Genomic DNA, 22,921 nt, shown 5'->3' with positions numbered 1-22,921 from the left:
TGTAAGCCTTTTGTCACATCCTCAAGAAAGACCCCTGTTATGGTTCAGTTTGTGAGCCCAGGAGGACAAATACTGATTGTCCAGATGCTCCAAAAATGACGGTTTTCTTCCAAAAGAAAAAGAGGTAAAAAGATGTTAAGTAGACACGTCCACTGTGCACATTGAATATTCATCAGCTACCCATATTAACTTTTTTACTTTTGTGGTCCTGCATTTTTGTCTGAATTTTTAATATTAAGATATTCACTCAAATAGCATCTGCTACTGGTTATGGCCAGGTTTGTTTTAGGTGCTGGTGATTGAGCAAAATGAACAAAATGAAGTCCCTCTGTTTAAGGACCTCACATTTCAGATGAGGAAGCTAAACATATTGCATTTTATACCGGTTGGTGCTAAGTGATAATAAAACAAGGATTAACAGCGCAGGGTATGGGAATCAGACACAGTGGTTAGATGGACCTCTACTAGAGGTACTTGAGCAGAGAGACCCAACAGAAGTGTGAGTGCTAACCATGTGATACTTGGAAAAAGCATTCTAAGATCATAGAGGGAGGAGTAAGTACAAAGGCCCTGAGGCAGGAGTATGCTGGGAGTCCCTAGGAACACGAAGCCAGAGTGGCTAAAGTAGTGGAAGAATCCAGATAATGTAGGGCCTTATAGGCCAGGTCTCCAAGAGAAATAGCCACTGGAGAGTGATGTACAGGGAAGTAGCATTATCTGACAGGATTTTTTTTTTTCCTTGCATTTATTTTGGATCTATATTTTGTTATTGCGGACACTTTGACTTAACCCATGCTCCTCTTTCCCCACACATACCCACAGTATTTTTTGTGACTGCTTTCATGGTACCTAGTTGTCAAAATTGAGAGGCCAAAAATGTATATCTGTGCCATTTCTAGCAGCACTTTCACAGAGACTGCAGGAATCTGTATTTCATTCTTGTTTGAAAAGGAAGCCTTGACTTTATTAAGAGCCATGTATATATATAAGCTCTTCTCCTGGAAATACTGGGTATTCATAGATTGTGTTAATGTTTACTCTAAAGGACCCATTTCTGCAAGCACATCTTTAAAATTAAATGTTTCATTTTACATTAATTTAAAATCTTAAAAATATTTCATGCCTAGAGAATAAAGGGAGCAAGGTGGTTATAGAATGACTTCAAAATTACAGATTAGGGGCGTGCCTGGGTGGCTCAGTCATTAGGCGTCTGCCTTCGGCTCAGGTCACGGTCCCGGGGTCCTGGGATCAAGCCCTGCATCGGGCTCTTTGCTCGGCGGGAAGCCTGCTTCTCCCTCTCCTACTCCCCCTGCTTGTGTTCCCTCTCTCGCTATGTCTCTCCCTGTCAAATAAATAAAATCTTTAAAAAAAAAAAAAAAAAATTACAGATTATATACATCACAGTTTTTCCCTCCTACTTCTAATAGACATGCTACTATAGATATTTTTTTTAAAAATGCACGGTAGATTACTTGAAAACAAGGAAGAAAATGTTCTAAAAGTTGGAACCTTTCTAGGGATATTCTGGCCCATCCCCCAAGTGTAAGTTGTGGTTCCAGCCCCCGTAGTAGCTGGTGTTCTATCCCATGAGTGAGCAGAGCATGCAGGCAGCCTAATGGAATTTTGATTAAGAGAATATTGACACTGTAAGCAAAACAGTTCATTCAGTAGAGTACTGGGGGTGTGGGGATTACTAGTGTTGGCAATATAGAACTTTTAAATGTGTATGTTTAATATCCTTAGGATAAAAGGGGGATACAGAAGACCAAAAAAGGGAAGAAGTTGTTTTGTTTCAGGAACCAAGTGGTGATTTCAGAAATGTGAAAAAATGAGTTGTTGGAATTAAATTCAATAGATGGGCTGAGGGGCACCTGGATGGCTCATTCAGTTAAGCGTCCAACTCTTTATTTTGGCTCAGGTCATGATCTCTGGGTCATGAGATCAGGCTCCTTGCTGAGCATGGAGCCTGCTCAAGATTCTCTCTCTACCTCTCCCTCTGCTCCCCCGCTCCACTTGCTTGCTTGCTTTCTCTCTTAAAAAAAATATATATATATATATATAGAAAGGCTGAAAGAATTCTTTGGTCATGTAGGACAAAAACATAGGAGAAATGGTAAATTATAAGATTGGGAGATTTGTTACAATTCCAACCTACCTGACAGAGAAGAGACAATGGAGGGGAAATTAAGTCCTCATCCAATCCTGTTCTCAGTAAATCCTACCTCCTCCTCTGCCAAATGCCTATATACCTCCTATAGAAGCTTTGTGGGACTCTTTCCATAAGTTAGCTCAGTGTTTCTGTTTACCTTTCTAGATATAAGAATTCTTTTTTAAATTTTTTAAGATTTTATTTATTTGAGAGAGCACAAGCATAGGAAAGGGCAGAGGGAGTGGGAGAAGCAGGCTTCCCGCTGAGCAAGGAGCCTGACGCTGGGCTCTCTCCCAGGACCCTGGGATCATAACCTGAGCCAAAGGCAGAGGCTCAACCCACTGAGCCACCCAGGCGCCCCTATAAGTATTCTTAATAGCTTGAACTCTTCGCCTTTTTGTCAGCTTTCATTCTTCCTATATTGTATAGTGATTAGAATTTATACATGATGGGTGCCTGGGTGGCTCAGTTGGTTAAACATCCAACTCTTGATTTTGGCTCAGGTCATGGTCTCAGGGTTGTGAGATTGAGCCCTGCGTCAGGCTCTGTGCTCTGTGCTGGGCGTGGAGCCTGCTTGAGATTCTCTCTCCCTCTCCCACTGCTCCACTGCTGCCCTGTGGCCTTCCCCCACCATGTACATGAACACACTCTCTTAGGGAAAAAAAAAAGAAAAAAAGAGAATAGAATCCACTCTGGCTAGTGTAATTGGAATTTATATAGTGCATGCGTGTGTTTAAGAGAGCACTGGATTGTTGACAGAATCATCGGGATGACTAAAGGAAATTTTAGGTTGAACAATGAAGAATAATTTCTAGAGCTATTCTAAAGAACCATCAAAGGATCTATACTGCCTCTTACACAATTGGAAAGTCCTCTTTCAAATTGGGAAGGTGTCACTGCAACTACCAACAACAGGAGCACATTGCACCTACTGTAATTCACACTGTCCAGGTTAGTGCTGCTGCCTGACGATACTCAACAAAGCTCTTGACTGGATACCAGAACTTCTAATGCCACCAATAAAAGGCAAATTTCTCTGACTGCTTGCCAGTAGAAACATGTCCGATATATCATGTATGCCTTCCAAATTATGTGAATTCTTTCAATTGAATGGCCCCAAATTATGTCTGAGCCCTAGTATGAGGGAATCTGGGAAATGTAACTTTTAGTTTTCTGTGCCACAGAGAAAAGTGCCAGTTTATCCTGTGTCCCCGACTTTGTTACAACATGTGAGGGAGAACTTTCAGTTAGGTTAGCAGAATAAAATAACCAGTTTTTCTTTTTACCACAGGCAAGTTAATAGGCACATAGTCTGAGGGTAAAAATCATTGAGACCAATAGTCAAGGAAGTACCTAAGAAAAAGTTGCAAAGATTTTTGAGAAGAACCTGAGGGCATGAAGCCATTAAGAAATAAGTGGGTTATACTGTGGCTAAGCCAGAGAATTTAGCCATGTGTGGTTATAATACCATTTGTTTTGAGATAGGGTGTTCTGGTTTTTTTGAGATACACTTTTCCCCAAATGTCTAAAATTTCTTTTGGACACATCAGGTTAAGTCATATGACTGAAGAAATTTACTAGTAAGTGATTGTGTGTGAACCTAGAAACACAAATTGAGTTCTTTTTTTATTTCAGAATATGACAATGTGGCTGAGAGAGCTGGAAAAGTAGAAGCTGAGGTTAAAAGATTACACAATATCATCGTAGAAATCAATAACCATAAACTCAAGGCCCAACAAGACAAACTTGATAAAATAAATAAGCAATTAGATGAATGTGCTTCTGCTATTACTAAAGCCCAAGTAGCAATCAAGACTGCTGACAGGTAGAGTATGTATGCTACCCTAACCTGTCGTCCTCTTGCCTCCATGTTGGAAAAGGGGCTTATACTTAAATTTAATGTCCTTTAAACATTTCTGCTGTTACTTATTAAGCCTCTCTGGCATGTTTTTATCTAATAGGACTTTAGTAAAGGGAAACCTATGAACATTTATTTATGATGACCACTTTTGTGTGTGTGTGTTTTAAGTGGTAAACAGGTATGCCTTGGCAAAGTATAGTTCTGTAACTGCCCACTTGTGTGCACATAAAAATCTGTTTTATTTCTCTGGCTTAGAGTAGTTAGATGGTTATTAATTTAAGTAGATCTACCTCTAGGAGAATAAGAGGCAAAATTGTCTTGGTAAGTTAGTTTTTAGTTAATTGGATTATTCCATTGTCTTTATTAGGTCTTGTTTTTAAATTAATTTTTAGAGTATTGGTGTTTCTAGATAATTAAAGCTAAATGTGTATATAAAACGTTAAAATGTAAATAACTTTCTTTTATCTTAATAATTTGTTATAATTTTATCTACTTAAGTTACTCTAGGGTCTGGCTCAAAGGTAGATAAAGCACTAATAAGCCATTTGTTAGGAGCAGCAGATTGCCTAAATACACTGGTCAAAGTAGAAGTAAATTTTATTAAGGGAAAAAACGGTCATTGTTCCCCTCCTTGGGAAACACGTCTTGCCCTAACTGGGAGGTATTATTTATTTGAAGGTATAGTTTCATGGGTGTAGAGATTTAAGAATCTCCAATCAGCTAAGAAAATGACAAGACTATACTAATAAAATGGACAACTTTGCTTCATGGTCTAAGTTTCATTAATTTATACTCAGAGTTTAATAAAATATACAACATCCCAGAAGTGTATGTATAACATAAAAACCATTTCAAGGATGGTTTATTTAGTAAATCATAAATTTTAAATTATGATAGTAAAATCTCTCATTAACATTATGAAGTTTTTTGGTAAACTTTCATAAGCAGGATAACAAATCCCATGTTAGCACATTTCTAATGTATCATTTTGCTTGTTTAGAAATCTTAAAAAAGCACAAGACTCAGTCTTTCGCACAGAGAAAGAAATAAAAGACACTGAGAAAGAAGTAGATGATTTAACAGCAGAACTAAAAAGTCTTGAGGACAAAGCAGCAGAGGTCGTAAAGAACACAAATGCTGCAGAGGTAAGACTTGGAGATGGGAGTGAATGGTATTTGAAGCAATTCAAGGATTTGGATATATGACATCAGTACTCAATAGCTTAAAACTCAATAGCTTAGTAAGTACCCAATAGCTTAAAACTTTTATAGCTATAATTAACATTTGTACAAAAAAAATATGAGTACTGTAACTTTTCCGTAAATAAACTTTTAAAATGGAAGGGGCATAGGGAGCGATTGCTAATTTCTTCATCTCTGTAATGTAAAAATACCTGTTCTTTCTTTCCATTTGGGAAGGTCTTATCTATAGTAGTTCTTCTTGGTTTTTAGGAGTCCTTACCAGAGATCCAAAAAGAACATCGTAATCTACTTCAGGAACTAAAAACAATTCAAGAAAATGAACATGCTCTTCAAAAAGATGCACTTAGTATTAAGTTGAAACTTGAACAAATAGATGGTCACATGGCTGAACATAATTCTAAAATAAAATATTGGCAAAAAGAGGTAAGATGGTTACCATTTAGTTAAATGTCACTTTAAAATATCCTTTACAAAAGAGTTGTGTTTCTTGTTTCTATTTTGTATTTTTGAGATGTTGTGATTCTTAATTTCCAGAGATAATCATTTCTCAGGTTTATAGAATACATAATGAACAATATATAGTAATTTCTATATAGAGAGAAATCTGGGTAATGGTTCATTTTCACCCCAGGGCTGATTCAGAGATTTAACAAAAGGCTACATGAACACTTTGGAACACTACAATTATTTTTCTTGATGTTCTTTTTTTTTTTTTTTTTTTTTTTTTTCTTGATGTTCTTTGAAAAATAATTGCTATAGAAATTAGCCACAATTCCTTAGTATATATTGTTTTAGTAGATAGGTAATTTGTCATATTGTGATTTGATTTTTTTTAATAAAAAATGAATTATAGTTCTGTGCCTTCCCTAACACTCATCTTAATTGAACTTTTAGATTTCAAAAATATCATTGCACCCCATAGAAGATAGTCCTCTTGAAGAGATTGCAGTTTTAAGCCCAGAGGATCTTGAAGCAATTAAGAACCCAGATTCTATAACAAATCAAATTGCACTTTTAGAAGCCCAGTGTCATGAAATGAAACCAAACCTTGGTGCCATTGCAGAGTATAAAAAGAAGGTATGAATAAACTGTGTAAATGACTTAGTCTGAAATTCTTTTTAGTCCTTAGCCTAAATTGTGAATTTTAATTTATATAATTAGCAGTTTTAACTCTCATCTCAAAAGAGTAACTGAATAGATGTTTTTCTCATTTTTTTTTCCATAGGAAGAATTATATTTACAGCGGGTAGCAGAATTGGATAAAATTACTTGTGAAAGAGATCAGTTTAGACAGGCATATGAAGATCTTCGGAAGCAAAGGCTTAATGAATTCATGGCAGGTTTTTATATAATAACAAATAAATTAAAGGAAAATTACCAAATGCTAACTTTGGGAGGTGATGCTGAACTGGAGCTTGTAGACAGCTTGGACCCTTTCTCTGAAGGAATCATGTTCAGGTTTGTAATTATACTGAGTTTTGTTTTGTTTTTAGATTTTATTTATTTGACAGAGAGAGACACAGCGAGAGAGAGAACACAAGCACGGGGAGTGGGAGAGGGAGAAGCAGGCTTCCCGCAGAGCAGGGAGCCCGATGCGGGGCTCGATCCCAGGACCCTGGGATCATGACCCGAGCCGAAGGCCGACACTCAACGACTGAGCCACCCAGGTGTCCCTATACTGAGTTTTAGATCCTCTTGTTACATCTCTCTACATAATCTCCAAATTGCCAGTATTTTTAAAGGGTGGGATGTGAAGGTTAGCACTCCAGCTTGTTTTATTTGATGGTAAATAATAATTTGTTTACATATTGGCAGTTTACAGCATAAATTCTGGGCAAGCAGCAAATAATTTTACACAATATTTGTGTAGTTCATCTTTTGAAATTTTTGAGCCATTTCAGTTTAACATTAAGATTTTAAAATTGCAAAGCAAAAAAAATGCACTGGAAACAGAAGAATAGCAAGAAGTGTTCACTGGCTTACTGTTTAAATCTTAAAATTTTGGTAGGTGTTGTGTTCATTCTCCAATAACATTTTTATAAAATAACCCCAAAAAAGTTTAGATCTGTGAAAAGCAAATTAGAGGATCCCCAAGGAAGATGGTAGAAGCCAGTTGTGGAAAACAAATCATGAAGTCTTTAACTTTGCGAGTAATCTAAGAAGAGATTTTCTTTTAATTCAGTGTTCGACCACCTAAGAAAAGTTGGAAGAAGATCTTCAATCTTTCAGGAGGAGAGAAAACACTTAGTTCTTTGGCTTTAGTATTTGCTCTTCACCACTACAAACCTACTCCTCTGTACTTCATGGATGAGATTGATGCAGCCCTTGATTTTAAAAATGTGTCCATTGTTGCATTTTATATATATGTAAGTAATCATTTAGAGGTTTTCATTCTGAGAATTTTATAATGATACACATGGAATTCATTGACTTATTTCTTACTTTTGAGCTTTTCCCCTGTACTCTTAATATCATGTCCTATATGGTATCAGAGAGACCAAGTCCTTTATTTGAACTAAATATTTCCAATTTGGACAAGTTAAAATATAAATTAGTAGCAGAAACACAACTAGAATCTCTAGTCTCCTTAGATTTCTTTCCCACTAGAAGACTTCTAGGCAATCATGCTTCCAAAAATACCCAAATTCCTCTCAAACTCAAATCTGTGTCATGAATTACCCATGCTATCATTCCTGTTCATCTTAATTATCAAAGTAATGTTGAATTTATTGCCCAGAAAAAACATTTCAGGGAAGTTTAGATGTTTATTATGATTTGTTATTAATACTTCTAACCTATTTTTTCTTTCTCTTTAGGAACAAACAAAAAATGCCCAGTTCATAATAATTTCTCTTCGAAATAATATGTTTGAGATTTCAGACAGACTTATTGGAATATACAAGACATACAATATAACAAAAAGTGTTGCAGTAAACCCAAAACAAATCGCATCTAAAGGACTTTGTTGAATTTGTTTATACCCAGGATTCCTTAAATTGAATCAGCATATTGTATTATGATTTTCTATTTGTAAAGGATTATAAATTATGTAAAATACATATTCCTAAACTGAATCATATAACTAACTGGCTTCTATTTTATGCTATTAGGAGACATGTTATAAAGTCTAATAAAATATTCTAGGGGCGCCTGGGTGGCTTAGTTGGTTATAAGTATCTGCCTTTGGCTCAGGTCATGATGCCAGGGTGCTGGGATTGAGCCCTTTATAGGCTCCCTCCCTCTGCCTCTTCCCTTGCTTGTTCGTGTACTCTGTCTCTCAAAATCTTTTAAAAAATACTCTATATACCTGCTTCTAGGAGACTGGGAATCTGACCGTTTTGTAAGCAGCAGGCTATGGAGAAAATAAGATGCCTGGGAGGGTCAGGTGATTTGCCCTTAGTCCCAAGCTGTTACCAACAGAGTTAAAAATGTGTTAATTCATGAATAGTAAGTTCTAAACTATATCATGTTAATCAAGATGCAGCATACCATCATGGATCTCTAATCTACAATGGAAAAACCTGCCAACTACTATTGAATAAATTCTTAAGGTATTCTATTTACTATAATAGTTTAGTCACTATTTATTACCCAAACAATGGGAACGCTTTTTTAAACAGTTCTGAATTCTGCAAGATGAAAATTTAAATATTTTATATGCTTTTCTGTGTTTAAAACTTGCAAGAGGGCCAGCAAACAGACAATATCTGAACATGAATAAGATACTCATCAGGTAATTGCTTCATAAAAAATGAAGTGTGTAGGGGTTAACTTCCTTAGTATAAATGGAAATGAAGATGGAGTATTTGCCTATCCATTTGCCAGGACACTCTTTTCTGCACTGCATTAGCTCAGTGTTAACCGTGTAACTGAAGTTGGCAACCACTTGGGTTCAAGAGGAATTTTGGTATTGAATCAAGTCTTTGCCCTAGCTATTTGATTTCTAGATATTGATTCTAAGGAATTAAAACAAAGTTATTAGCTCAATATTCAGCAACCATTGTTTAGGTACTAAAAAGATCCCACAAAGATGGTTTATATCACAAGTCATTAAATATGTAAATACATTAGCATGGACTTAAATAAAGCAAGATCTGAAACTCAAGTATGGTCATTTGTTTTAAATCAAGATATAAGGGAAAGGTAAAACTATAATCAAGTGCTTTTTCATCAGTGAAAGCAGTGATTAATGGAGCTTAATACTCTCTAGTACTAAAGCTCTATGACATGTCTTAAAGATTTAAAATAGATAATTCCCATAACCCATATGAAAATTCCCCAAAGCTACCACTCGAGTTTGAGCACCTTATTAAGCCACTCAATGCAAATAGAATAGCAAAATAAGTTTATTAAAATATATATTTTGTTATACATAAAACTTAGAAATATTTCAAGATTACATACTTTAAATTTTACAATTTCATCCTCCAGGTAAGAATTAAAAAACAGCATGTATTAATCAGTTATTTGTATTCTTGACTATATTCATGCACATTACATAAAATTCAGTTTCGTCTAAGAACTGGCAACTTAAAAAATGGTAATGTCAAACCTAAAATGTGTGTATATGTTCCAATCTTATAGATGATTATTAGTCCTAATTGAATAAAAATCCTGGCTTAAAGTTTTGGTAGCATGACCGCAGGAACTCTGGAAAGACACTGTCTCCCATATGCTGCCCATATGCGGGCAAATCACTTTTCGTTGTGTTTGCTTACCTACAGAAAGTAGAAGTTAATACCTACTTCAGACGTGACATTAAGTGCTTGACACAAATAGCTAACAAAATTTCAGTGCTTACTAATATACGTATTCAAAAGTATGTGGCATTTTTGTATTGTGACTAATCAACTTCAGTCTAAAGTTAATATGTTGTATTTATATTTCAATACCTTAATATTTAGCTCCCCCCACCACCTCTATTAATACCCTCCAAATGTTCTTTGCCCACACGATTAACTGTGCTAGATACATATTCTGATTCTGGTCATATATTTGACTTGATACAGCCAGGCATCTTTGTGGTAAGATATTCTCAGCAGATAAGACTTTAGGAGCATTTTAGAACTACAGCCATATTAATTCATTATAATTTATATGTAGTATAGAACCAGGAGCATTCCCTAAAATGACCTGAAAAGTCTCTGAACTAGATAGGGTTCCTAGGGAATGGATCTAAGAGCAACAGCCAATTTGGAATTCTGGAAAACAAATGACCTTTTACTTAGTTTCCATGGACAAAAGTCCTACCACAAGCACCACAATTCCAGTCCCTGTTAACAATAAGGAAACTAATCAAAGGGATTTGACTTAAGAGCTACACAGGCTCCCATTTAAGCAAAATTCAAGAAAGTTAAATTATTGGTACTTTGATAATAGCCTAAGCAAATGGCAGAAAAGCCCATTTTTAAGACAAATAGAGTTAACATGATGCCACCTAAATCAAATGATGGAATATATCAACAATATACTATGCTGGTAACATGTTTTGAATTTTTAATCTAAGAACTGATTTGACTGGCAAGACTAAAGCACTAACCAAAAAGTCAAACTTACACAAACCACAGAATAAAATAAGACCATCATTTGAAAAGGTCACTGTTCCCAAAATATTTCCAAAAGCAGTAACTTTGTCAGGAATGAATGTTGATAAACATTGTAGGGCTCTTAAATCTATCTTAAAATATATAAATGCCTCAGGTATGTTTGATCAAAAATATCCTTAACGTAAGCAATCCCTTATCACTTTTAGACTTTGCTACTTGAATTTAAAACCTCTACTCACCATCCTTATTTGGCCAAAGGCTTTCAAGCCACATCAAAATAAAGGCCTATACACTCTAAGGATTTTGCCATCTTTTAATCTAAAAACTATACATAAAGAACTGCAACACTAACCACTGCAGTAATAGAATGCTAAAAGACAAAAAATGCTAAAAGATAGTATTGATACAGGAATGTTTCAATGCCACAGCAATAAAGTAAATGGGATAATGTATTAAAGCAAGTGAACTAGATACTACTCTGGTTTAGACACCTTATGTATGATTTCTAACTTTGACGTATTTCCATCATCTAAGAAACATGGATGGTTTAACATATTTCTATATATTTGTTGTAACTCTGATAGGTCAGTTGGCTATTTTGTTTATCCATCGTACCCTATTTCTCCCTTTAGCAATGGTTTAGTCTGCTGTACAGAATAAGCCTATTTAAACAATTCAGATTTGAATTTTCAACGATAAACTATTTTCCACATGAATTCCTTCAGTAAATATAAAGTGTGACATAGCATATTCTTTAAATCATGCAGATTGTTAGATAAACTTTGGTAAACTGATAGAGAGACTTCAGAAAAACATATTGAAGTGATTTCATTTAAAAAGGTTATTATGTGTTGGTTAAAAAAGAGGATCAACATCAGTATCACTGAAATTAAAGTAACTATAACAATGTTTAAAATCTTAAAAAATTCAACTTCTTTTTCATCTTTGTCAGGCCAGGAACATGGCATCCTCTTTGAAGAAATTTTCATTTCAGGAATAAGAAGTTTCTTAATTTGTCCAATTTCTGTTCTGCTCCAATCTTCTTTCAATATTTGGCTTACTCGAGGATAAATTTCAACAGGTTGAACCTCAGGAAGTGGTCTTTGTTTCAAAACCTGCACATGTTGGCGGATATCATCAACTTTTTCAAGAAATTTAAGTGGAGACTCTTCCTGTAAAGATGATGTCAATGTCATTAATTCAAGTTGCTGCTCTCTTATTTCTTTCATTCTTTCAATTTGTGGAGTATATTCTTGATTAATCAGATTGCTAACATCACAGAGAGCAGCTAGGAAAACTTTTTTTTTCTGTTCTAATGTATCACTAAGCTCCTTAAAATACTGTAGGACAACTTCCTTATCACTTTGGACCATTTTTTCTGAATGAGATTTCTGTTCTTCCAGCTTTTCAATAAGACGAGTAAGATCTGTCCAGTATGTGTCAGTTAACTGTTCAAGCAGTTTTTGAGGCGTGTCCTTTTCTTTCAGATAAGCACTTTGAAGATCATCTATGGGATGACCATGATGTTCACCTATGGTAAGGCAATGACCACAAACTAGTTTTTTATCTAGGAGACAGTAAACATTTAATGGTTGTCTGTAATGTTCAGGACAGGTGACAATATCTGGATGGTCTTCTTGCTGGTACTTTTCAATAATAGCCCTTAATGCAAAATTAACAGGTAAAGATTCAATACCAGTTGGAGCAATTTCAATAATACTTCTGCAGTTAGGGCATTTGAGTGGAATTCGTAAAGGTCTCCATATATAAAAGTTCCCAGATGCTTGAAGAACGTTTTCCAAACAATTTCTACAAAATGTATGAGAGCACGGTAGTACACGAGGATCTTCAAAAATACTGTAACAAATGGGACATGTTAACTCGTCCTCAAAATTGTGCATTTCCTGTCAAGAGAAGAAAATATTTTAAGTCTCCATGTAACAAAGACACTTGTACATACCATATAAAGTTTTAGGTGTTAACCTCAAAACTATTAATATACTGTGCTTGTCATTTAAAAGATAATTAAGATTTTTAAATGCTTTCTAAGTAATACAATTCCTAATAATGTAGACATCATTTTTAAGAGCTTACTTTGGGACAAAAATCATGCTAAACAATTCTAATTTGTAGTAAATACTTCAAATTAAAGTTATTTAAGTTTGCTTCTTTGCAAAAGTAAAATTCAGTGTTCTGTTGAAGTCTACTTAATGATAACCTGTGCAATTTTTACATTCTAAGTGCTAAAATCTAAACTATGCACAAGAACTCGAAGTCCTAGCCATAGCAGACAAGAAAAAAGAAAAGGCATCTACGTTGGTTAAAAAAAAAAAAAGTAAAACTGTCATTATTTGCAAATGACAGGATACTTTATATAGAAAACCCTAAAGATCACCAAAAAACTTAGATAGAATAAATGAAGATTCAGTAAAGTTGCAGTATACAAAATTAATTTGTTGCATTTCTATACACTTAACAGTAGCAGGAAGAAATTAACCACATTTACCAGAATAAAATACCTAGGAATAAATCAAGAAGGTGAAAGACATGTACTCTGAAAACTATTCAACACTGATGGAAGAAACTGAAGACAACATAAACAGGTTGAAAAATATGCCACACTCTGGACTGGAAGAACATTGTCAAAATGTCTATACTACCTAAAGCAATCTACAGATTCAATGTAATCTCTATCAGAATACCAATAGTATTTTTCATAGAACTAGAATAGGCCTAAAATTTGTATGGAACCACAAAAGATCCTGAATAGCCAAAGCAATCTTGTTAAAGAACAACAAAGTGGGAGGTACCACAATCCCATATTTCAAACTATACTACAAAGCTGGGGTAGTCAAAACAGTATCGTACTGGTACAAAAACACAAAGATCAATGAACAGGATAGCCCAGAAATAAACTCACACTTACATGGGCCAATCTCTGGCAATGGAGACAAGAATATACAATGAGGAAAAGATAATCACTTTAATGATGCTGGGAAAACTGAACAGCTCTATGCTAAAGACTGAAACTGGACCACTTTCTTTATACCATATAAAAAAATAAACTCAAAGTGGATTAAAATACCCAAATGTAAAACCTGAAAACTCCATAAAGAAAACATAGAAAATAATCTATGGGGACATTGGTCTTGGCAACATTTTTCTAGATATGTCTCCTTAAGCAAGGGAAACAAGCAAAAATAAATTGGAACTACACCAAAATTAAAAGTTTCTGCCCAGCAAATGAAAAGGCAATGGGAGGTTATTTGCAAATACCACCTATCTGATAAGGGGTTAATATCCAAAATATATGAGGAACTTGTACAACCCAACACCAAAAACAATCCAATTAAAAAATGGGCAGAGGGCCTGAATAAACAGTTTTCCAAAGACATACAGATGGCCAACAGACACGACACAATGCTCAACATCACTGATCACCAGGGAAACACACATCAAAACCACGAGACACCACCTTAGGTTTGTCAGAATGGCTAGTATCAGACAAGAAAAATAAGTGTTGGCAAGGATGTGGAAAAAACGGAATCCTGCACTGTTGATGGAGTGTAAATTGGTGCAATCACTGGAAGACAGTATGGAGGTTCCTCAAAAAACTAAAAATAGAAATACCATACAACCCAGTAATTCCACTACTAGATATTTATCCAACGAAAATAACACTAAATCCAAAAGACGTATGCACCCCATGTTCACTGCAGCATTATTTGCAATAGCCAAGATACGGAGGCAGTAGAAGTGTCCATCATAAATGAACAGATGAGATCTGGTGTGTATGTATGCATATATATGTATGTGTGTGTGTATGTATATATGTGTGTGTGTATGATAAATATATAGAAACAATGGAATAATAATCAGCCATAGAAAAATGAGATTTTATCATCTGCAATAACATGGATGGACCTAGAGGGTATTATGCTAAGCAAAATAATAGACTAATACCATGTGATTTCACTTATATGTGGAATCTAAACGAATGAGCAGAGGCACCTGGATGGCTCAGTTGGTTGAGTGTCCGACTCTCGGTTTCAACTCCAGGTCATGATCTCAGGGTCATGGGATCGAGTCCCGCATCAGGCTCCTTGCTTAGCACAGAGTCTGCTTAAGATTCTCTCTCTCCCTCTTCCTCTGCCCTCCCCCCTGCTAGTGCTCTCTCTCATTCTAAAATAAATTAAATCTTTTTAAAAAATAAATGAGCAAACAAAAACACCAAAACAGATCCATAAATACAGGGAAAAAAGTGGTTGTGGTCAGGGGGAGGGTGGGGATGGTGAAATGGGTGAAGGGGATAGGAAGGTTCGGGCTTCCAGTTATGGGATAAGTCATGAAGATGAAAGGTACAACACTGGGAATACAGTATTTTAATAGCTCTGTATAGTGACATGGTAGCTATAATTGTGTGAGCATACCATAATGAATATAGAGTTGCTGAAACTGTTGTACACATGAAACTAATGTAATGTGCATCATTTATACTCAAAAATAAGTTAGGATTCTTTTTTAAGATTTTATTTATTTGCCAGAGAGAGAGAGCATGAGCAAGCACAAGCAGGGGGAATGGCAGGCAGAGGGAGAAGCAGGCTCCCCGCTGAGCAAGGAGCCCGATATGGGACTCCATCCCAGGACCCCGGGATCATGACCTGACCCAAAGGCAGACGCTTAACCAACTGAGCTACCCAGGTGTCCCATGGATTTTTTTTTTAATTATGCAAAAATAGGCAAGATTAAACATTCCTACTAAATAACAAATTGGGATTAGCAAAACTATATTCTTTAATTCAAAAGAATTCATGTTCCCAGTTGGCTCAACCATAGTTCCTAAGGCAAGGTATTAAATTTCTCTAGTAACAGTTACTATAAATTTCTTAGCTTCTTCAATTGAAATACTAGTATGCTTAAAGTCCAGGATCAGCGTAGTTTAATATTCCAAAGTAATAATTCTAATTTGCAGATTTGGAAGGGAAAAACATTTTTTAATTAGTCCTTCCAATAAAAATCAGTTTTAAAGATGAAGTGTTGATTGGGATTAACTATGAATTACTGACCAGTAGAGCGTTAGTGGTAAAGAACATCATTATTCCTCTTTCCTTAATGAAAGAAACCCAGCAATAGTAACTTGACCTCTTGGCAAGATACTTTTGACATTTCCAACATCAAAAGCCTGACAGTTTTGTACCCTACCTCGTCTTACAGTCTTAGTTTGTACCTATCCTCAAATTCAAGCCACAATCTCCAGGAATTACTTAGCTCTGATAGAGAAAAAGCAAGTTACACCACCATTTAGAGAACCTTAAAGAGCAAAACAAAAAACCCAAGTCCCATTCATGTAAAATATAAAGGTTACCAAATCATCCTCTATAAAACTAACTTTTAAGATGAGTAATTTGAGAAGACATTTACAAATAATTGTGTACTTTTATTAACTATTAAAAACCTCTCTAGACTTTTTGGCTCTATGCTCCTTCACATTTTTAAAATCAAACTCTTATTCAAGTCTCAAATTGGGCCCTGCCTCCTCCCAAATTAGGTCTCTTATTAATCTCACTGAATGCTGTACTGCCAATTTATGGTATTTAACTGGAGTTATTAAGAGAATTTTGTAATATTTTCCTATATATTAGGATGTAAGCCTGCAATAAGGGCAGGAATTGTGTCTAAACACAGAACTTGTAGGTATTCACTACATGTATTCACTAAACACATAGTAAGGATTCACTCAACATTGGTTGAATAAACACTACCCCTTCAGAAACCAACGTTAATGTCAGATCTTACTTTTTTGTTTTTTTAAAAAACAGCAAAATCTCTACTTTGTTTAGGAAAAGCTATAACAGGAGAGTCTATCAAAAATTACTCCATTCAGATTGACAATATTCAGAACCCTATTGAGTCAAAATGTGTCACACAGATCCTAAGCTTCAACTGTGAAACATTCCAGGAAATTAAGTAATTGGGCAACAGTACAGAAGATGACATTCATTGCAGATAAGTCCAAGAGAATGCATGCTGGGAAGATTTCATGACTTTACACCATATCTACAGAGAGCTCTATAATCACACAAAACCACCCATGAAAAACAAACATGTTTCTCAGAGGATTTTAGTGATGTCAGAATTCATAATGAAGGAATAAACAAAACAGCACTTTGCAGGGGAAAAATAACATTTGATCAGTGGACATATATTCAATTTAGATTTAATATTAGAGCTATTTAATGTTTAAGTGCCAAAATTAGGCCTAAAACAGAATCAAACCTTTCCCTCTAAAGTCATATTTGACAAAAGGCTAGAAAACATTTTTCCCTGAGACCCACTTAGGGACCCCAAAAGCTCAACTTTGTTTACAATGAAGATATTTATAACAATACTGAAAGAAAATGTCATCTCCTGAGCTCATATAAAATAGAAAGCAAATATGGTCTCAAAAGTTAACTTTCACAGTACATAAACATTTTTAATAAAATTTAATTAGAAGTTTGTAGTTAACTTGAAGACACAGAAATAAAATCCGACTCTTGGATGACCCTCTTCTTGCTCTTAAAAACTGATTTTAGGCAATAAATTTATGACAAGTCAGAACTGGTTAACAGAAGCAAGCCTGGTTGAAAACAACTCTGTAAGGCCAGCAACTTTCTGACTCTGGTTATTGCCCTAGAAACAGAAGATAAAGGTGGTTTTCATGCTTAGAAGCTAGTCCTTCCGGAAACTAGTATGAAATTTTATGCACCAGCAGTTTTCTATATCCAGCTCAGACTTCTGAGAGGGAAAAAAGGAGCAAAAACTTTACCTATGTATATCTTCTAGGATGAATGTCTTGGATTTATCTATGTTGTATGTATGTAACAACACTGGAAACTAGAAGGCAGTGAAGCAATGCCCTCAATGTTCTCAGGAAAAAATGGCTTCCAACCTAAAATTCTATACCCAGAAAAATAAATTTTGGAAAAGAAAAGTGGGGCGCCTGGGTGGCTCAGTTGGTTAAGCGACTGCCTTTGGCTCAGGTCATGATCCTGGAGTCCCTGGATCAAGTCCCACATCGGGCTCCCTACTCGGCAGGGAGCCTGCTTCTCCCTCTGACCCTCCCCCCTCTCATGTGCTCTCTCTCTCTCTCATTCTCACTGTCTCAAATAAATAAATAAAATCTTTAAAATAAAAAATATAAAAAAAAAAGAAAAGAAAAGCAAGAATTCTCACCAGATTAATAGTGAAATTAAATCCAGGACAACTGTGCAGCAAGCCTAAAGAACTAGTCTGGGAAAAGAAGACAGATCCAAAAGGAATCCAAAAGGTCTTTAAGAAATGGAACTGACAGTATTTCAAGTGTCTGAACATATTGAGAGGTGATGACAAAACTAAAGTTTGGGAAAAGTGACAGAATCATGAAATGAGAGGAAATATATGGCTCATTTATCATATTAGTCATAATATTAAATACTGATTTTACCAAAAAACATGACTTATGGACTGAATGCCTGTGTCCCCCCAAAATTCATGTTGAAATCCTAGCCGTTAATGTGATGGTATTAGGAAGTACAGCCTTTGGGAGGTGATTAGGCACCCCAGGAAGGGAGCTCTTACCAGAACCCAACTATGCTGGCATCCTGATCTTGGATTTCCCAGCCTCTAGAACTGTGAAAAATCTGTTGTTTAGGCCACTTAGTCCATGGTATTTTTGTTGTAACAGCCCAAACTAAGAAAATGACAATTATATTGGCTGGAGGGAATAAAGGAAGGAAACAGTGCTTAAGAACTAAATCTTAGGGGCACCCAGGTGGCCCAGTCAGTTAAGTGTCTGCCTTCGGCTCAGGTCATGATCCCAGGGTCCTGGGATCGAGCCCCGCATCGGGCTCCCTGCTCCGCGGGAAGCCTGCTTCTCCCTCTCCCACTCCCCCTGCTTGTGTTCCCTCTCTCGCTGTGTCTCTGTCAAATAAATAAAATCTTTAAAAAAAAAAAATCTATAAACAGATACCAAAATAAATCATTAAATGAAAGTGGTTGCTTCTGGAGAGCAGGAAGCAGGAGTGGGGAGAGTGAGGGCAGGGGACTACTATTCTTCATTATTAACCTAAATACTGCTATTTTATTTTCAACTATTAACATCTAATTAAAAACATAAAATTTTAGACAGAGACAATCCTACAAGCATCTAGGCAAAAAAGTAAGATATCTAAAAAAGGAAAAAACAATGGTCTCAGAATTCTCTTCTGGGAAATTTTAATTTCCAAAAATGGCCACAACAATTATCTCCCACATATGCTCCTCCACAGGGTGGCTTCAGAGGTACTCCTTCATCAAAAGATGAAATCTCTTCCCCACAAAAAACCCGGGCAGGCTATGTGACTACTTTGATCAACAGGATATAAAGTACAAGGGATGCTATGACCGTTCTGGGTATAGCCCTTAATTAGCCTGGCAGGTTATTGCCCCAGAGCCATGAATCACTATGTAAAACAAAGTTCAGACTACTCTGCTGGCAAGAGAGGAAAAGTAGAGAAGCAATGAAGTACCAGACATGTGAGCGAAAAAGTCATCATGAACATGCAGCCAGCCAAGCCTTCAGATATTTGTTACATGGTGGTACATAACCAGAACATCTCCAAAGCAACAAGGAATGCTGAAAGATCATATAGCAATGTCCACAGGGTCTAGAAGGAAAAGGATATGACCTAAGAATTCTGTACCCAGCCAAGATGTACTTTATTCATGTGAAACAAAAATACTCTTAGGAAAATCTATAGGGTTTAAAAAAAAAAATGTATAGGGCAGAGCTGAAGCTATATACTTCCATTACCAAACAAAAGGAATATAAAAAGGATTCATCTAAAGAAAAAGAGTTAGGGGCACCTGGGTGGCTCAGTCGTTAAGCGTCTGCCTTCGGCTCAGGTCATGGTCCCAGGGTCCTGGGATCGAACCCCACATCGGGCTCCCTGCTCTGCAGGAAGCCTGCTTCTCCCTCTCCCACTCCCCCTGCTTGTGTTCCCTCTCTTGCTGTCTCTCTGTCAAATAAATAAAATCTTCAAAAGAGAAAAAAAGGAAAACCAACCTAGGAAAGGCAGAAGAAAAATAATAAAAATAAATGAGGAAAACAATGAATTAACAAAATTGCTAGTATTGAAAGACCCAAGAGTTGTCAGCTCTTTAATAAGCCATTAGCTATCTGGGATAGGCAGCCTCCAAGATGGCCCCCAATGACCTCCACTTCTAGTACTCATGTCCTTTTGTAATCCCATTCCCTTGAGTGTAGACTGGACCTAGTGACTCCCTTCTTTTTAAGATTTTATTTATTTATTTGAGAGAGAGAGCACAGAGCCTCCATAATGTCTAACTAGCATATTACAGGTGCTCAGTACTGAGAATAGATTATGGAGAACTAAACAGTACAAAAAAAATATCATTATCCATTCTATTACACAGTAGTGTGTAAATGATTTTTTTAATTTTAATTCACTAATAATGCCTTTCATCTCTAAACATAAATAGTAATAAAACATCCATTACATTTTACAACCTCTGAAGAAAATTATGTTTACATTATAGAGTTAAGTGAGTTGCTCTAGAACTTATAGTGTGAGTCAGCTATAAGGCTGGGAAAATTCTGATTGGGTCTCACATCTTTGTCGCCCTAACTGATACAAAGCACATTTTATGCAATTCAAGATTACTTTAGAAATACTACAGTTGTGCCATCTATATACATAGGGCAAGATTTTAAAGATACTTTTGCACATATAAATATACAAAAATAATGAAGGGTCACCATAACTCTTTCAAATAAAAAAAAAAAAAATCCTATGGTCAGATATGACTTTAACTCGGCCCATTTGCACTGTTCTTGCATTTTGACATCAACCTATTTCCCCAAACTAAAAAAGAAACTACTTATGTGATTTAATCAAGAACTGAAATGAGAAATTCAGATTTTCATTGCTTTTTCCTCAGTACTTTTCACAGTGAAAATATATTCAGCAATATGTTTGCTGAAAGGTAATGTTAAAACTAACATTACCTGAAATCAAAATTTCACCTTGCCAGACTAGATTATGATACCTTACTTCAAAGGATAGCTACATAGTCATCAAAAAAAATGCAAATCAGTATGTAAAGGCAGAGTAAAAAGGTATCCAGATAACTTAAGTAATAAATGCAACTTGCAGGTCTGTATGTATAAAATGATACCATTTGTGTGTTTAGATGTACACAAATCCTCATAAAATTTCTGAAAGGGTATACAAAAGTGACTAAGGTATAGGTCAGATGAGGGAGTTGTTTTCACTTTATGCTCCTCCTAGATGGCTTGAATTTTATACACCAACATGTCTTTTTTCACAAGATTTAAAAATCTCAACTTACACTTTAAATCACATACTTAAAAAAATTTACCGAGGATTTCTTTTGTATTCACTTAATCTTTCAGGGCTTACCTACTTTGCTGATCTTCTGGCTTAGTGACTGAATATACTTGATCTTCTCCAACTTTTTCAGTTTCTTTTATTCCTATTCTGAAATTAAAATAATTTTATCTTAGTATTTTAGATTTACATTCTCAAAGAATGTATTAAATATGACATCACAGGAATGGTTATTTCACTCTTTGACGTTTATCTCCCCTATGCCTCATTGTGTTTTATAAAAATAGTGACAAATATCAACAGTTGTTGGTGCAGGAGAGGTATCACTTGTACACTGAAAATCCCAACAATCCTGTGACCAAATATTGTCACAAAGGACCTCTTTTTGTAGCGTCAAGTATCTTACGAGTACTTGAAAATGTTAGCCAACAATGGTGATGACGGAGCGAACATTCGTGCGCATTTTAGACTTCTTAAAGCTAACCTGAAGACAAGAAACATCCATGGGAGTGAAAGATCTTGTCAGCCTAAAATTAAATACTGATTTAGATTATTCCCATCAATACGTCTCTACATCGCTCAGTTCTGCCATTTAAATGTTGTGGCGTCCTGGGTCAGTTTTTCCTATTGCCCCTCAGAACTGAGGTTTCACACCTGTAAAATGGGCATAATTACACCCACTGTTAAGTCTAATGAGAACCTCTCACAAAGAAGGGCCTCAACATAACCGCACCCTTCCCTTTCTCCAAGGGTTAGGACAAATCTTCCCGAGCCTCCCTCCTAATGCACTTCCACCGCCCCGGCGCCCCCCGCCCGAAACCACGCGAGGCAGACCGGGTCTGTGGAGTCCCGCTCTTCTCATTCACCCTCCCCACCACACACGGCCTGCTCCCTCACGGAAACCTAGCTCCGTACATACGGGACGGAGGAAAACGAGGTTCCGCAACCTCCTCCTCTGGGACGAGAGAGAATAAATGCAGGACCCATGCCCATCCTCTCCATCATCAAGCCCCTGGAACTCTCCACCAAACATACCCAGTACACCTGCCTGCGCTTACAGGCAAAGAAGAGGGACCCAGAGATGCCTTCTCGAACCCGAAGAGACGCTCCTTAGACTCACCGCGGGAAGTTGGAGACCAACCTACTCCAACAGGCCAGAACAGCTCTACTGCCTCCACACTCCGCGTCCCCGAGATGCTTAGCGTCCCCGCCCTCCTCCGCCCTGAGGGATTTCAGGTGCCCAGACGGGGCGGGGCCTCGCGGAGCCTCACGACGCAGGCGCAGTCTCCCAGCAACATTCAACTGCGTAGCGTCCGCCAATGGGAAAGAGCGCGCGGCCGCCGTTCAAAAGTAAACGGCCGGTAGCGCCTGCGGAGGCGGGGGCGTAATTGCGAAAGCTTGGCTCGAAGCCCTGGGCCAGCTTCCCGCACCTGCGCACTAGGCGCCCGCCCGCCTCTCGGAAGCTGCGGAGGCACGCGGCAGGAGACGCTTCAGTGCGTGCGGGTGCCCCTGGAAGCCGCAGACTTAGGCTGGGCCGCCGCCGCCTTGGGGAGGTGGGACGTCGTCCAAGGCCCCGGGAGAGGTGGAGCCTGGCGGCGGCTGACTACCCCCACAAGAAACATTCATAGGACTGTTTTTTACTCGGAACCAATCTGGCACGTCCTGATTCTAGGCTTTAAAGTGCAGCGTCTCCCATTGTTACCTCACAGGTTCCCTGCAGCGGGAAGCCTCCCACCGGCACACGCAACCCAGCCTGCAAGCTCCGTCCTCCCCTGACTCCGAGTTTCCCTACC

At 37.0% G+C, this 22,921-nt stretch overlaps 2 protein-coding genes across 5 annotated transcripts in view; one reads left to right on the top strand and one right to left on the bottom strand.

Moving 5' to 3' along the window:
• The window catches only part of SMC4 (structural maintenance of chromosomes 4), a 38,315-nt gene extending 29,960 nt beyond the window's left edge, over positions 1-8,355 (top strand). Inside the window, exons 18-24 of the mRNA XM_032407318.1 lie at positions 3,785-3,974; positions 5,011-5,155; positions 5,462-5,635; positions 6,107-6,289; positions 6,438-6,670; positions 7,395-7,578; positions 8,029-8,355. Of these exons, the coding sequence (XP_032263209.1) occupies positions 3,785-3,974; positions 5,011-5,155; positions 5,462-5,635; positions 6,107-6,289; positions 6,438-6,670; positions 7,395-7,578; positions 8,029-8,181 (1,262 nt within the window). The 3' untranslated portion in view covers positions 8,182-8,355. The remainder of the gene's footprint in view (positions 1-3,784; positions 3,975-5,010; positions 5,156-5,461; positions 5,636-6,106; positions 6,290-6,437; positions 6,671-7,394; positions 7,579-8,028) is intronic.
• Positions 8,356-8,425: 70 nt separating this feature from the next.
• Positions 8,426-22,377, bottom strand: TRIM59 (tripartite motif containing 59). 4 transcript variants are annotated; one of them, XM_032407319.1, is made up of 3 exons: positions 22,249-22,377; positions 21,201-21,278; positions 8,426-12,662 (listed from the first exon to the last, which is right to left on the bottom strand). In XM_032407319.1, exon 3 carries the CDS (start codon positions 12,657-12,659, stop codon positions 11,448-11,450), a length of 1,212 nt encoding a protein of 403 aa, XP_032263210.1. In that variant the 5' UTR covers positions 12,660-12,662; positions 21,201-21,278; positions 22,249-22,377; the 3' UTR covers positions 8,426-11,447. The 4 variants fall into 4 exon arrangements, with proteins under 4 accessions (XP_032263210.1, XP_032263212.1, XP_032263211.1 ...); XM_032407321.1 differs by having other exon boundaries at positions 21,205-21,278; XM_032407320.1 differs by lacking the exon at positions 22,249-22,377 and adding an exon at positions 22,164-22,242.
• Positions 22,378-22,921: the final 544 nt, after the last annotated feature.

Source organism: Phoca vitulina, unplaced genomic scaffold (genome assembly GCF_004348235.1).
Source record: "Phoca vitulina isolate PV1807 unplaced genomic scaffold, GSC_HSeal_1.0 scaffold8, whole genome shotgun sequence".
NCBI classification, from domain to species: domain Eukaryota; kingdom Metazoa; phylum Chordata; class Mammalia; order Carnivora; family Phocidae; genus Phoca; species Phoca vitulina.
This window is presented reverse-complemented; position numbering and strand designations above follow the sequence as displayed.

Coding starts and splice junctions, on each gene's coding strand:
- TRIM59 (XM_032407319.1), bottom strand. CDS start 12,659: ATGCACAATTTTGAGGACGAGTTAACATGTCCCATTTGTTACAGTATT.